General features: G+C 38.4%; 1 protein-coding gene across 1 annotated transcript in view; it reads right to left on the bottom strand.

Moving 5' to 3' along the window:
- Window positions 1–2,145: 2,145 nt before the first annotated feature.
- Window positions 2,146–17,512, bottom strand: part of LOC126416365 (galectin-6-like) — a 483,119-nt gene continuing 467,752 nt past the window's right edge. Inside the window, exons 5-7 of the mRNA XM_050084045.1 lie at window positions 3,491–3,700; window positions 2,993–3,078; window positions 2,146–2,876 (exon numbers count right to left, since the gene is read on the bottom strand). Of these exons, the coding sequence (XP_049940002.1) occupies window positions 2,552–2,876; window positions 2,993–3,078; window positions 3,491–3,700 (621 nt within the window). The 3' untranslated portion in view covers window positions 2,146–2,551. The remainder of the gene's footprint in view (window positions 2,877–2,992; window positions 3,079–3,490; window positions 3,701–17,512) is intronic.

The raw sequence follows: 17,512 nt of genomic DNA on the forward strand, positions 1-17,512 counted from the left end.
TGAACTGCCCCTTCTCTCCTGGTAAGGACTTTCCACAAATTTCTCTTCTCAACCAGCTGTTATAAAAAGAACGAAGAACAGAATTTAATATCCCATCAATAACTTAGTCATCAGAGATGAAGCACAAGCTCAGATTACAAAAGAATGAAGAAGGAAATCAGCTGTGCCTTTTCAAAGGAACCATTCCAGTATTTGCATTTAGAGGAATCATAGAAAATCTTAGCCCGGGTGGGCATATAGGGATCTGATCTGTCGCTCTCCCGAATGTGAGTGCAGTGTGCTAATAATTTCGCCACCTTGCTTGGTCATCCTTTATAATATCACTTCATATTATCCTTTATTTGGCCATCCCAATTCAAGACATTTTACTACAACACTTCATTCCCTGGTTTTCTCATGATTCACATTTCACTTCAATCCAGATGCACAGAAACTTCACCATAAATCTGATTTTGATATTTGACAGAAAACTTTAAAGAGACAGTGCTGCAGAGCTTAATGATACTTTAATGACTTATTTTTGCAACTATTATAGGCTGTGTAGTGAGAATAATCTTTATTGCACAATAAAGTTTATACTCATATACATTACATTCAATAAGCTAATTATTGTGGTTCTACAATGAAAATATTTCAGTAATATTTGGTAACAGTATATTTCATTTCACAGAAGAAAATGTTCAGAATAGTTTATGTTCCTACCTCACAATCAGGTTGAATTAAATGTCTTTATGTGCCTTTTCAGTTTATGATCAATGATGAAATGAAATGAAATGAAATGAAATGTCGTGTGGCTAGGGCCTCCCGTCGGGTAGACCGTTCGCCTGGTGCAGGTCTTTTGAGTTGACGCCACTTCGGCGACATGCGCGTCGATGAGGATGAAATGATGATGAGTAGGACAATACAACACCCAGTCCCTGAGCAGAGAAAATCTCCGACCCAGCCGGGAATCGAACCCAGACCCTTAGGATTGACAGTCTGTCACGCTGACCACTCAGCTACCAGGGGCCGGACATGAGCAATGATAAAGACACTGAACAGAAACTGTTTTCCAGAGTCAGGAATTATACTGTCAGGAATTATACTGTCAGGAAAGACGAGTGAGAGTGCAGGAGTTACTTTCACAAAAAATAGTTGTTGCTCTCATTCTGAAAACTGGTTAACAAGTGTGATATGGCATATACCTTCCATACTACAATCCAAAATTTCCTTGGATAGAGATGGAATGAGAAAGCTGACAGTCAGCACTGGGCTAGTCACTCTACTTAATTGCAGGGTTAGTAAGTCAGTTTTAGGGCTGTCAATTTGGCCATCAGATTTATTTTTTATCGTTCTTGGAAGTAGCGCATGTCCTATTACACTCTGTGAATGCTATACGTTCATGGTACCTGTGGTTAGTCAAGGTAAACATTTTTATAACATGTTCTCCATGTTGTCCTGTCTTCTGCTACTCTCTTCATTTTCATATAGCCCTTTAACGTCATGATGATATTGTAGACAAAACTGTAGCAAACTGAATGCACAGATTCATTGATATATTGGCCCTTTATTCTTTACAGACAAATAATTTGCTTACCTCAGCTGATAATACTCATAATAACGATCTGAAACTGCATTGATGTGACAATTAATTGATGGAAATCAATGATCAGTTCCTTTCAAGCCAATAGTCTTACAAAAAGAGCCCACATTTTTATGGTCCTCATTCTGGATGAAGAAAACTATCAGCTAAGATTAAAGCTCAGCAAATGGCAATATTAAAGCACATTATATAGTCATAAAATGAACACTGCAATCTGACCAATAAAATAAGTGTCACAGGTGATAATGTGATTGACAAAGGCAAGGTCTACACATAACTAAATTCTTAACTGTTGATTACACAAATGAAAATCTTACAGTATTGGCTCCAACTAGATAATGAACAGTTTGATTCTGAGCCAATGTTTTCAGCATCATCATTAGTATATGACAAACTGCAAGTAAGTTCCATTCTGTCATCTCTGTGAGCAAAGTTCTCATTTAACTGTATCTGGAAAATAACAAACAGCATTGTTCATCCCATAAATATTGAGAATTAACTGGACCCGCTTTATGAATATTTCTGTATGTGTTGAATAATAAAAGTGCTTTCATGGCTGAAAATTTCCAGGTTACTCAAAATTTATTTACAAAATATTGTTCAACCATGTTACATGCTACACTGTAGCAATGGAACTATAAAGCAAGTCTACAAATCAGTGCATCAGTGGCAAAAATATATTAGCAAATTATTCCTAAGCAAGTCACAGAGATTGCTAATCAACCTTTAAAAAATAATTTCAAGAAATAATACTTTTGCTTAGCATGTTTTTATAAATACAAGTACAAATTTGATAAAGTTTACAAAATATGTCATTCATAGATTTTGGCCCCCACATTACCCTTGTTAACTGTCTATTGGAAGGAAACCACAAAAACTGCCTTTGAACTGAACACCACTTACTACATGTTACACCATGTAAATGACACAGATGGAACAGCTGACAGTCAAACATTCCAAGGAAGTCTCTCATTTCACAACAATATCTTTTAACACAATATCACCATGGATGTACAATGTGTCCACAATTTGCGGAGAACACCTGTATTTGAAACTGTCCATCAATGACCCATCCACATACACAGAATACTGGTCTTCAGTGCACACAATTTTTAAGCAGAATGGTCGACCAGGTCGGAAATGCGAGCAGTGCGCCTTCTCCTCAGTACCCCATTTGCCTTTCACCCAAGCATTTCGTACCATTGTGTAACCTGCACGGAAACGAGGGTTGATGTGAAGTGGAATAATTGGATGTGGACACACGTATGATCCACTTTGAAGGTTTACATAGAACCTGGAAAGGGAAAAAAAGAGAAATGTACTGAACTGCTCACAAGAAAATGGTTTAAAAATATTCTGAAAGTGAAAAAAAAATGAGCATTAATTTTTGTAAAAAGATAAGCAACATACGAGTGAGGCAATATTTTTACTCTTCCAGTAATCTCAAGCTCATGGCCAATACCAAATTCTTCTAAACTTCCAGTAAAAGGCGTATCCTGCAAAGAAAGAGACATATTTTGAAAAGACTGCTCAAAGGATATTACTTACAATGATTTGTAAGACACATCTGAATTCATTTCACATGTTCAGATGATTAGTTATACATAACCTCAATAACTTCATTTAATAAAATTCATGACCATTAAATAAATTTTAACTAGCAAATGTTATTTATAAAAGCCGTTCATATTAATTTATATTTATTATGAATGGTTGATCTGTTTAACATCTTACAAATATTTCCAATAAATGAATTTCTTTTTTATGAATTTTGGAGTGATTTTAGAGTGATTGTAGGGGTGAATCAATTTACATATTTGGGCCTTAACATTGGGAATAGCACACTAATTTTTTCTCTTTGATGTTAATCTTTTCCTATTTACTCTATTAAATTTTTTATCGTCTTACCAGTGGATCTTCATGCTCATCTCGCAGGGACTTATTCATTGGAATTTTTACAGTTGGATTTTTGTAGCCTGGATACTGTTCAGGATAGATCTCAACCCTTCGATATTCCAGTAAGTCAACTTCAACATCACCACTTATATGGACAACCTGAACTTTCTGCAATGGTATACGATGTGTATATGTACAGTAGTGCCTTCCATTAATGGCTATCTGTAATAGAAGAAGATACCTTCTAGCATTACCTTCAGTTTAAAAGTACACAAATTTCATATTATAAAAATTTAATCATATGCAATGTACTTCCAACTGCAAAAAATTTAACCCTACAGTATGTAATCAGACATGGGCACTCAGATGGCTCCCAGTCACTATTAATTACCCAAGTAAACATGAGACAAATCTATAATTTTTCCCTTTGTAAAAATTGCACTAATTTTTATTAAAACTATAACAACAAGAAGGATGAATCCGAGTGAAATTAACCTGATATGTTAATATAGAATACTAAGGTACAGCATGGCATGAATCTTCCACCAGCTGCAATCACAGTCTCTAAATGTCATGGTACAGAATAGAAGTGAACCTGCATACATTTCTTGGGATTTCACTCCATATGTTTTGTATGAGGTGTGTTCAAAAAATATCAGGAATTTTGTAATTTCAAGGGTTGTATTAGTCAGATTTGCACAACTTTTTGTTCTTGTTTTCATAAACATGTCAAACATACCCGTACACTTATAGCTGTATTGGATGTCTAGTATGCAATCAGCTATTAATAAGGATACATAAGTTTCCTAGCAAGTGGTGATGAATGGTTTATGGTAAAAATGGATATATTAAATTTTGCTATAAAAATGGAATAAAAGCAACAAAATCTTAGAAATGTTGAATTTTGTTTTTGGTGAGTCTGTAGTGAGTAAAACAAGGCTTTACAGGTAGGATACCCAATTCCAAGATGGCTATGAAGAGGCTAAAGATGACATTCTTGACACCTCTGCACATCAACAATTGATGACAATGTGGGAAAAGTGAAATTAATGAGTATTAACAATCACCTAAGCACAATCAGTGAAGTTACTGATGATGCTGCCACATCAACTGGCTCATGCCATGAAACGTTTGGGGAATGAGACCTGTACACCAAAATCTGTGCCAAAGGTGTTGAATTTCTAGCAAAACCAGCTGCAAATGGGAATTGCTCACAAGTTGCTAAATGAAGTCAACAACAGTGCAAAACTACTGAAACTTTTCATAACAGGTGACAAAAACATGGGTGTACAGGTATGATGTCGAAATGAAGGCTCAATCATCCCAGTGAATGATCGAAAAAAGATCAGCAACTGCAACTGAATATGAAGGTTCTGCTAACTGGTTTCTTTGATTTTAATGGCATTGCATGTTGCGAGTTCTTGCCAAAAGATCAAACAATCGGTAAGGAATACTATCTAGAAGTTAAATGCTGCTTGCGTTGAAAACAATCTGAGGAAAAGGCCTGGTTCTGTGGTGAAACAACTTACGACCTTAGCACCACGACAATGTGCTTACCCATACTCCACTGTTTCTGAAGTTTTGACGATAAATAACATTATAATGGTGCCCCAGCCTCTATTTCCCAGATGTACTTCTTTGTGGCTTTTTCTGTTTTCAAAAATAAACAGAATCTTAAAGGACCATTGTTTTACAGGCTTAAATACAATTAAAAACACATTGCTGAATGGGCTAAGTGCTGTCCCAAAGACTGAGTACCATAATTGTTTCGGGGATTAGAAGGCATGCTGGCATAAGTGTATAATTTTTAATGGGGACTACTCTGAATGAGAACAATGTAGATGAATAAATAAAATTATTTTCAAAAAATGAAAATTTCTGATACTTTTTGAACACAACTCATATGCATGTTCACAAAGCATTAACACTGCCTGCAAGAGCACCCTTACAAACAAGTTGCCAGCTGACCATAGCCCAGACAAGGCTGATGTGTGATGTGTAAGATGAAGAAGCAGACCACAGGAAGACTGTCATTCTTCCACAAAGGCTTGTACATTGGGCACTGCTTTCCATATATGTCTGCATTCTGTACTGTTGAAACTTAACAGGTGGAGTTGCCTGACATCTCTTAATAAGAGGGATGGAACTTAAATAGTGGCAACTGTTTATTCATAAACTATACAAAAGAGTTACATGTTTACACCTGTTACTGTCCTTCAAAGTAGTCACCAGCAATGTGTAGAACACATTGCCAGCGATGTGGAACGCGTAGTATACCATTAGCAGAGCCTGTTCTGTTGATGGTGAGAATGGAGCGGTCCACTGCCTGTCGAATCTCTGGAACAGTTCTGAAGCGAATGCCACCATCAGTGCACAGTATTACTGTTCATTTTTGGAGCATCACCTGTAACCAGCTTTGCGAAAGAAGCAGCGGCACTTTCTGCGCAACCCTCCCATAATTTTGCACGACAATGCGTGGGCACATAGTGCTGTGGTTGCTCTGTTCAGTTGATGGGACTCCGAAGTACTGTACCATCCACCCTACTCCCCAGACTTAAGGACTTGTGACTGATTTGATTCCAAAGATGAAGGAACCACTTCATTGCACTTACTTCAGAACTGTTCCAGAGATTTGACAGGCAGTGGACTGCTCCATATGCACCATCAACAGAACATGCTCTGCTAACTGTATATTACGCCTTCCACGTCTCTAGCAACAGGTTCTACACAATGATGGTGACTGCTTTGAAGGACAGTAACAGGTGCTAACATGTAACTCTTTTGTATCAGTTGTGAATAATCAGTTGCCACTATTTAAGCTCCAACTCTCGTACGTGGAAGTTACAATTCCATGTTGCTCCATTCTGATACTTGTCTGCAACACAACTCAACAGTTCAGGCTGACAGATTTAGCTATCAATGAAGTGTCCAACGTATCTGTTGCCCCCATTGTAAGACATGTTTATGTAAGTTGTTGTTGTTGTTGTTGTTGTCCTTATCTTCTGTCCAAAGACGGGTTTGCTGCAATTGTGCATGCTGCTCTATCATATTCAAGCGTCTTCATCTCTAAGTAACTGCTGCAACCAAAATTCTTTTGAATCTGTTTACTGTCACACACACACACACACACACACACACACACACACACACACACACACACACACTCACTCACTCACTCACTCACTCTCTCTCTCTCCCGTCCCTAAATTGGTGATCCCCCGATGTATCAGAATGTGTCCTGTCAATTGATCCCTCCTTCTAGTCAGGTTGTGCCAAAAATTTCTTTTCTCCCTAATTCTATTCACTACCTCCTCATTAGTTACATGATGTATCCACCTAATTTTCAGCATTTTTCTTTAGCACCACATTGAAAAGCCTATATTCTCTTCTTGTCTAAACTGCTTATCGCCCATGTTTCACTTCCATACATTGCTACACTTCATATTTATTTGCATTTGCATAAATAGTTTCAGAAAAGACTTCTTAATACACAAGTTGATGTTAACAAATTTCTCTTTTTCAGAAACGATTTTCTTGCCATTGCCAGTGTGCATTTTATATCCTCTCTACTTCGGCTATTATCAGTTATTTTGCTGCCCAAGTAGCAAAAGTATCTCATTTCCCAATCTCGTACCCTCAGCATCACCCAATTTAATTTGAGTACATTCCATTATCCTTGGTTTGCTTTTATTGATATTCATCGTATATCCTCCTTTCGAGACACTGTTCATTCCATTCAACTGCTTTTACAAGTCCTTAGCTGTCTCCAATAAAACTACAATGTCATCAGCAAACCTCAAAGTTTTTATATCTTCTCCTTGGAACTTTAATTCATACTCAAAATTTTTCTTTTGTTTTCTTTGCTCCTTGTTCAGTATACAGATTGAATACATCAGGGTAGCTACATCCCTGCCTTGCTCCATTCTCAACCACTGGTTCCCTTGTCTGGTTTCTGTACACGTTATAAATAGCCTCACAGTCCCTGTATTTCACCCCTGCTACACTCAGAATTTCAAAGAGAGTGTTCCAGTCAGCACTGTCACAAGCTTTCTCAGAGTCTACAAATGCTATAAATGTAGGTTTGCCTTTCTTCTAAAAGAAGTCATAGGGTCAGTATTGTCTTGTGTGTTCCTACATTTCTCTGGAATCTAAACGAATCTTCCCTGAGGTTGGCGTCTACCAGTTCTTACATTCTTCTGTTAAAGAGTTCATGTTAACATTTTTCAAACATAGCTAACTAAACTGATAGTAAACTGATAGTTCGGTAATATTCACACCTGTCAGCACCTGCTTTCTTTGGAACTGGACCTATTGTATTCTTCTTCTTCATGTCTGAGGGTATTTCACCTGTCATATTTTGCACATCACATGGAAGAGTTTTGCAATGGCTGGCTATTCAAAGACTATCAGTAGTTCGGAATGTTGTCTACTCCCAGAGCCTTGTTTTGACTTAATTACATATAAAAATTCTAAATTCTGTGACTCTAGGCTCACATTTTGGACAGTTCCCTCTGTTGTTGTCATGCAGAATTAACTACCCGTAGTGCGCTTGTGCATATTTGCACATCCTCAATCAGTCTGGCTTCATGTGGTAAAATATTCAAATATGTTTAAAGTACAATATCAAAGTCTTTATGATCATACTGTCAATACATTTATTCTTACAGTTAAAAGTTTTCACATTAGTATTACCAATTTTGCTTTTCAGCCAGCAAGCATCACCACAATTCAACCGACGTTGTGAAAATTTAACAAAACTATGCAGCACAGGCAATAGTGTATCGAAATGCGATTGAAGATTGAAATGAGGACGTTTCTATTTCAAATACACTATTCAAACTCATTAACAGTAAGTTCTCTGGAGAAATATCTCTCACTGTAAATGATACATTAGATGACGACGACGACGACGACGGTACCTCTGAAGATGAATGTCTTTACGGGGCCACAGCAGTAAACAGTGGGAATGGAGGGCTTTATTATACAAGGGAGCACAAACCATCACGAATAGACAGAGCTTAATGAAATGAATTGACAGAAACCATTGTAGAAAGTTATAGGGAAGTGTACACACATGAAGAAATGTCTAAAAAGAAGCATAACAGAAAATACATATCGGTGACACTTTTGTTTAACTGTACAATGTATGTAGTTAATAAAGCAGTCAGATTTTGTGAAAACCTTCCAATATCAAATCAATATTCTTTAATTAAAAAATGAAACGTTTGAAAATTTTAAAGAGTATTTGTCTGATTGTCCAAGATTACAATTTACGAAACTGGGCTATCTTTTCCGTCAAAAAACAAATGCAAATGCCTTGAATCAAAAGCTTTTGTAGATGTATGCTATCTGCAGGACTTTTAGGTACAAAGCTGGAAATTTGTTTTCAAGAACAAAAAGGTAAATTTGGACCAAGGATGACACACCTAATAATGTGGAAAACTGCTTTTAACATAGTAGTTGATACAAGCACCTCTAGTGAACTTACATGGAACCATGTTATCAGTTAGTTAAACATGTTTTCATTCCGCATTTAAAAGGCAACACCTAACTATTGCATGAGTCTTGGACTGAGCTAACAGTTGGAGCTGTGTTTTAAGAACCTGAAATTCAGAAATCCTTAACAGAAAACCCATACATACAGAAATAATTCCCCCACAACCCAATAAATACATACAGCTGTTAAAACTCTACTTTCTCAGGCAATATAAACTTCTTGTTCACAGACTTTAAGACTGCTTCAGAAATACTTTTATTCTGGAGGCATCTCAAGACACATCACATGACTGAGTATTAATAATGAAACTTCATTCAGATGTTTGTCATCAAATGTCTATATGACAAGGGAAAGAAACTGCCCTGAATTTCAAAAGTGTACTACAATCAATGTTATGATTAGGAAAATGTGGTATCAAACATTATCGCAACAGTGCTGTTTTAATTGTTTGTATTGTTCTCAAAAATGCTGCCCCAGATATTTTGTAATAAGATTTCATTATTACACATGAACGCAATCTTATGATACACCAAAATACACCACTACAGAAATGCCATTTTACAGTAGGACACAGTATATCGCAGAACTTATTTTCGTTAGGGAATAATACTGCTGTTTGCCTGAAAAATGAACATATGGCTCATTAATGTATGACCTTATTGCTCAAAAACTACACATTTCCTTAACATGTACCATAGTATTGTACCATAGGAAATGTGACTGTGTATTAAAGCAAAATAAACCACTTTAAGTACTGGCACGTCTAGGCAAAGACGCAGCTTCCTTAGAGCAAATATTCCTTTGCTAATGCTGCTTCCCACTTTTTCTATATGGCTACCCCAGGATAAATTTGAATCAATTGATATTCCAAGGAAATTAACAGCATTTGAGCTCTGCTCAAGTTCAGTGTTATTATTCCACTATACATACAGGTCTTGTATTTATTTTTTTTTATTTTTTTTCGGTTGACACAAAGGGAATTAGCTTTACACCAATTTTCAACTTTGACAGTGCACTGGTCTGCTTCATATTTCACCCTCTGTGCTGTTTCTCCAGTTATACAGACTGCAAGATCATCTGCAAATAAGTAAGTCCTAGTTGACGGCCCAACTATGTTACATGGTAAGTCATTTATATAAATAATAAATAGAATTGGGCCAAGTACAGAAACTTGTGGGGACACCCATGCCCACAGGTAAGTAATCTGATTCTTCACCATTAGAAACCACCTTCTACACTCTATTACTTAGATAAGATTTTTATCAATTCCAGAGCACTTCCTGTAAAGCCATAGAATTGCAGTTTGTTCAATAAGATTTCATGAGACACAGTGTCGAAACCTCAGAATGAGCATGATACACAAGTTTCACCCAAATACAACTAATACAGTTGAAACAATAACCATTATAGTGACAACTGGAATGAGAAGAATTTGTGCCTTCTGGAAAATGGAGAGATAGAGAGAGAGAGAGAGAGAGAGAGAGAGAGAGAGAGAGAGAGAGAGAGAGACTGTGTGCGTGTGCAGACAGCACTGCACTGCAGCACTGAACCACTGTCAAATCCAACTGCACTGCAGTACTCCCAGCATTGAGCCAAATTTGTGCTCGAAGCTGTACTGTGTGTTTTGTACATCAGTAAGATGGTAGACTTTCTGTGTTGCAAATGAAATGTGCAGTTCAGTAACCACTAGTTGCAATGCTCTAATTTTAGTGCTGTATTACTGTTAAAGTAGAATGCCTCATATGAACCAATATTTCACTGTATGGTGATTCCATTTCCCAGACACTAGTTTGCGATACCCCTTCAACTGACTCATATTCTGATATCACATTGTTTTGAACCACCAAGGAATAGTGACACTAGCTTTCTCATGTCTACTTTGTTTTCCATTAAATAAAACTAAATTGTACTAAACAAAATAGTTATCTTACATTACATTAACACCCAAATCTGGTATAACAGAGAAGAATAATTAACAGGTGATAAGCAGAGACCATGTGGTGATGAAATTTCTCAGTGGATTGTAAAGTAAGACTTTCTATTCTGGGTAGGTTTAGGGATGGGTTGTTGGTGAATGACAGTCATTTAAACCCTGACGATAGGAAAATCTGTATATTGTTTGCTCTTACTCAGCTTTATTATGTGGTAAATTCAGTGAGTCATAATAAATTTTAAGTACATTAAGGAACTATATGCAAAGGAAGCATAACTCAGGCTAACAACTTTGTACATATATTGATTAGAAAAATACTGTAACCATTCATTTAACAAAACTTGGGGCACCTCGGGTAACATGGGGAAAAGCTATTTACATGGGAAGTGGAATAAAGTCTCAGGCTATAACCTAAATGATTACTGCATTGACCATTTATTTGAGTACTATACTTAATAATATGCATGGCAACATACAAGATGGCTGTTGTGTATAGCCCTCCTAAAAACGGCAAATGTTTTAAGCTACATTGTGCAATTAGTGAGGTTAAAAAGTTATTCTATGCAGAGATTTCAATATAGATTTCATCTCTGATGCTTCTGATTGAGGGCATCTATAGTCACTGATGGCAAGCTTTGGTCACATTCTCAACATGACTGAATAGGACACAGAAATAAATTATCAGTTTCTGCTGCACTAAGTAAAATTGTCTTTAATGAAACAGGTGTTACCTCCATAATAAAATATTTATCTGACCTTGAGGGCCAAATGGCAGCAGTAAAGCACCCCCTTGGCTCAGTTTCTATTAATAAAGAAAAAGTAAAATCTCACAGACGTAGTTACACTACTCAGGGAGAATTTACAGAATGAAAAAAGAGAAAAGTTTACTGAATAGTAACAGTGGATCAACAATTTAATTGAAACTGAGAAATGTACAGCAATCCGCTGCAAACAATCTACACTACTGGCCGTTAAAATTGCTACACCAAGAAGAAATGCAGATGATAAACGGGTATTCATTGGGCAAATATATTATACTAGAACTGACATATGTGATTACATTTTCACGCAATTTGGGTGCATAGATCCTGACAAATCAGTACCCAGAACAACCACCTCTGGCCTGGGAATTGAGTCAAAAAGAGCTTGGATGGCGTGTACAGGAACAGCTGCCCATGCTACTTCAACACGATACCACAGTTCATCAACAGTAGTGACGGGCGTTTTGTGACGAGCCAGTTGCTCAGCCACCATTGAACAGATGTTTTCAATTGGTGAGACATCTGGAGAATGTGCTGGCCAGGGCAGCATTTGAACATTTTCTGTATCCAGAAAGGCCCGTACAGGACCTGCAACATGCGGTCGTGCACTATCCTGCTGAAATGTAGGGTTTCGCAGGGATTGAATGAAGGCTAGAGCCACGGGTCGTAACACATCTGAAATTTAATGTCCACTGTTCAAAGTGCCATCAATGCGAACAAGAGATGACCGAGACGTGTAAACAATGGCACCCCATACCATCACTCCGTGTGATACACCAATATGGAGATGACGAATAAATGCTTTCAATGTGCTTTCACCGCGATGTCTCCAAACACGGATGCGACCATCATGATGCTGTAAACAGAACCTGGATTCATCCAAAAAAATGATGTTTCATCATTCGTGCACCCAGGTTCATCGTTGAGTACACCATCGCAGGTGGTCCTGTCTATGATGCAGCATCAAGGGTAACTGCAGCCATGGTCTCCGAGCTGATAGTCCATGCTGCTGCAAACGTCGTCAAATTGTTCGTGCAGATGGTTGTTGTCTTGCAAACATCCCCATCTGTTGACTCAGGGATCGATATGGGGCTGCATGATCCGTTACAGCCATGCAGGTAAGATGCCTGTCATCTCGACTGCTAGTGATACGAGGCCATTGGGATAAAGCACACGCGACCAGCAATGTCCCGATACAATAAACCGCAATCACAATAGGCTACAATCCGACCTTAATCAAAGTCGGGAACATGATGGTATGCATTTCTCCTCCTTACACGAGGCATCACAACAATGTTGCATTAGGCAACACCGGTCAACTGCTGTTTGTGTATGAGAAATCGGTTGGAAACCTCCCTCATGACAGCACATTGTAGGTGGCGCCACCAGCGCCAACCTTGTGTGAATGCACTGAAAAGCTAATCATTTGCATATCACAGCATGTTCTTCCTGTCGGTTAAATTTCGCTTCTGTAGCACGTCGTCTTTGTGGTGTAGCAATTTTAATGGCCATTAGCGTATTCACTACAAATCTACCTAGATTTTTACCACTGTGTGGCTGTCATCCAGTGTGCAGAGATGCAAGTCAAATCATTATTATCACTTACGTACACAAATTCCATACAGAATCACACATGATAGAAATTTAATTCTTCTATAAAACAAACATACAACATCAGACATAGATTTTTCCTTTAAAGACATTTACAGAGGAAGCTGACAAAAAAAAGAGTGGCTAAAATCTGTGATGAATGCATCTTGTGCTAGAAAGGGAGAGTGTTACTTTTTGCAGATGAATAAGCTTTAATGATGATTTGAAAATCTGCTATAAGCAGTATTGTGCAATTCTTCAGCATATCATTAAACAGGCAAAAACCACATAATATGCACAAAAAAATTCTAAATTCCCAAAAAGGCAAAGGACAATTTAGGCAATGCTAGGCATGTATCATGCTAACTCAATAAAGCAAATTATATTCAAGAGAATGGTACCACAATTTTATTAAAATTGCCTGTAGTTAACAATGTTTGTACAGGGAAAGTTTACTGTTTACACGTTTGTGATGTTCATCTTCACTATTAAGTTTGGAGCACTGTCATCTAAGGTTGTCTGTAGCCAATGATGTCTGTGCTGACTGTAGTCATGGTCATCTTTTCTGGTATAACCAGTGATTTCACAAGAAATAATAATTGATAAACAGCTGACTGAATGAGTCATTGTATCAGTAATTAAGTTCATGACTAATTATGTATTCAAGTCAAACATTCAAAATAATGAGCATGGTCCTCAAATTAACGAATGCTGTTGAACGTAAGTATTCGTTATACACAAAATAAGAATTTTTTTATAATTTGTTGGTTGTGAAGTTATATTAGTGTTTTCTTTTTCCAATTTACATTCTCTGCATCTGTTGATGTTATGTGATCTAAAGGGTTGTAGAAGTGGCTATGAAATTGCAGTGGTGTAGCCGATGTATTTATACGAGTGATTGCTTTGTGTATTTTGCTAGTTTCTGCTCATTCTAGAAAGAATTTTCTTAAATTGTCTACCTATCCTTAATGTGAATCTTCCTGTTGCTGAATGTATGTGATGTATTCTATATTTGTGGCATTGTGAACGTGTAAGTGTATTGAGTGCTTCTAGTTCTGTGTTACTCCATTTCACTACTCCAAATGAGTAGGTCAATATTGGTATAGCACAAGTACTTATAGCTTTTGTCTTGTTTCTTGCTGTCAATTCTGTTTTCAGTATTTTTGTTAGTCTTTATCTATATTTTCCTTTTAGTTCTTCTTCAAATTTGTATTATCTATTCCTATTTTTTGTCTGTATCCTAGATATTTATAGGCATCTGTTTTTTCCATCGCTTCTATGCAGTCGCTGTGGCTCTCCAATATGTAATCTTCTTGTTTAGTGTGTTTTTCCTTGACTACGCTATTTTTCTTACATTTGTCTGTTCCAAAAGCCATATTTATATCATCGCTGAATACTTCTGTTATCTTTAGTAATTGGTTGAGTTGTTGATTTGTTGCTGCCAGTAGTTTTAGATCATCCATGTATAGCAAATGTGTGATTTTGTGTGGGTATGTTCCAGTAATATTGTATCCATAATTTGTATTATTTAGCATGTTGGATAGTGGGTTCAGAGCAAGGAAGAACCAGAAAGGACTTAATGAGTCTCCTTGGTATATTCCATGCTTAATCTGTATTGGCTGTGATGTGATATTATTTGAATTTGTTTGGATATTAACTGTGGTTTTCCAATTTTTCATTACTATGTTTAGGAACTGTATCAATTTAGGATCTAATTTGTATATTTCCAATATTTAAAGTAACCATGAGTGGGGTACACTATCAAAAGCTTTTTGGTAATCAATGTATGCATAGTGTAGCGACCTTTGTTTAGTTTTAGCTTGATATGTCACCTCTGCATCCATTATCAGTTGCTCTTTACATCCTCGTGCTCCTTTGCAACAGCCTTTTTGTTCTTCATTTATAATTTTGTTCTGTGTTGTATGTGTCGTTAATTTCTGTGTAATGACTGAAGTTAATATTTTGTATATTGTTGGTAGGCATGTTATGGGGTGATATTTAGCTGGGTTTGCTGTGTCTGCTTGATCTTTAGGTTTCAGATAAGTTATTCTATGTGTAAGTGTATCAGGGAAAGTGTATGGGTCTGCAATGTAACTGTTAAATAATTTAGAAATGCAACAACAACTTCAACCCATTACATGCAGCCTCCCATCCTTCATCAAAGACACCAACCACTTTCTCGAACGCCTGGAATCCTTACCCAATCTGTTACCCCCAGAAACCATCCTTGTAACCATTGATGCCACTTCCTTATACACAAATATTCCGCACGTCCAGGGCCTCACTGCGATGGAGCACTTCCTTTCACGCCGATCACCTGCCACCCTACCTAAAACCTCTTTCCTCATTACCTTAGCCAGCTTCATCCTGACCCACAACTTCTTCACTTTCGAAGGCCAGACATACCAACAATTAAAGGGAAAAGCCATGGGTACCAGGATGGCCCCCTCGTACGCCAACCTATTCATGGGTCGCTTAGAGGAAGCCTTCTTGGTTACCCAGGCCTGCCAACACAAAGTTTGGTACAGATTTATTGATGACATCTTCATGATCTGGACTCACAGTGAAGAAGAACTCCAGAATTTCCTCTCCAGCCTCAACTCCTTTGGTTCCATGAGATTCACCTGGTCCTACTCTAAATCCCATGCCACTTTCCTTGACGTTGACCTCCATCTGTCCAATGGCCAGCTTCACATGTCCGTCCACATCAAACCCACCAACAAGCAACAGTAACTCCATTATGACAGCTGCCACCCATTCCACATCAAACGGTCCCTTCCCTACAGCCCAGGTCTTCGTGGCAAACGAATCTGCTCCAGTCCAGAATCCCTGAACCATTACACCAACAACCTGACAACAGCTTTCGCATCCCGCAACTACCCTCCCGACCTGGTACAGAAGCAAATAACCAGAGCCACTTCATCATCCCTTCAAACCCAGAACCTCCCACAGAAGAACCCCAAAAGTGCCCCACTTGTGACAGGATACTTTCCGGGACTGGATCAGACTCTGAATGTGGCTCTCCAGCAGGGATATGACTTCCTCAAATCCTGCCCTGAAATGAGATCCATCCTTCATGAAATCCTCCCCACTCCACCAAGAGTGTCTTTCCGCCGTCCACCTAACCTTCGTAACCTGTTAGTTCATCCCTATGAAATCCCCAAACCACCTTCCCTACCCTCTGGCTCCTACCCTTGTAACCGCCCCCAGTGTAAAACCTGTCCCATGCACCCTCCCACCACCACCTACTCCAGTCCTGTAACCCGGAAGGTGTACACAATCAAAGGCAGAGCCACGTGTAAAAGCACCCACGTGATTTACCAACTGACCTGCCTACACTGTGACGCATTCTATGTGGGAATGACCAGCAACAAACTGTCCATTCGCATGAATGGACACAAGCAGACAGTGTTTGTTGGTAATGAGGATCACCCTGTGGCTAAACATGCCTTGGTGCATGGCCAGCACATCTTGGCACAGTGTTACACCGTCCGGGTTATCTGGATACTTCCCACTAACACCAACCCATCCGAACTCCGGAGATGGGAACTTGCTCTTCAATATATCCTCTCTTCCCGTTACCCACCAGGCCTCAATCTCCGCTAATTTCAAGTTGCCGCCACTCATACCTCACCTGTCATTCAACAACATCTTTGCGTCTGCACTTCCACCTCGACTGACATCTCTGCCCAAACTCTTTGTCTTTAAATATGTCTGCTTGTGTCTGTATATGTGTGGATGGATATGTATGTGTGTGGTGTGTGTGTGTGTGTGTGTGTGTGTGTGTGTGTGTGTGTGTGTGTGTGTGTGTGTGTGTGTGGGGGGGGGGGGGGGGGGGGGGGGCGCGCGCGCGCGAGTGTATACCTGTCCTTTTTTCCCCCCTAAGGTAAGTCTTTCCGCTCCCGGGATTGGAATGACTCCTTACCCTCTCCCTTAAAACCCACATCCTTTCGTCTTTCCCTCTCCTTCCCTCTTTCCTGATGAGGCAACAGTTTGTTGCGAAAGCTTGAATTTTGTGTGTTTGTTTGTGTTAGTTTGTGTGTCTATCGACCTGCCAGCGCTTCGTTTGGTAAGTCACAGCATCTTTGTTTTTAGATATATTTTTCCCACGTGGAATGTTTCCCTCTATTATATTCATATTGTTAAATAATTTAGTTAGATGTGAATGTGTTGAGGTGAATAACAGGATACCCCAGTCAGAATTAGAAAACATCAAACAACAAGTACAACAAATACTGGAAGAAAATAATGTG

The sequence above is a fragment of the Schistocerca serialis genome, chromosome 8 (genome assembly GCF_023864345.2).
Source record: "Schistocerca serialis cubense isolate TAMUIC-IGC-003099 chromosome 8, iqSchSeri2.2, whole genome shotgun sequence".
In the NCBI taxonomy this organism is placed as follows: domain Eukaryota; kingdom Metazoa; phylum Arthropoda; class Insecta; order Orthoptera; family Acrididae; genus Schistocerca; species Schistocerca serialis.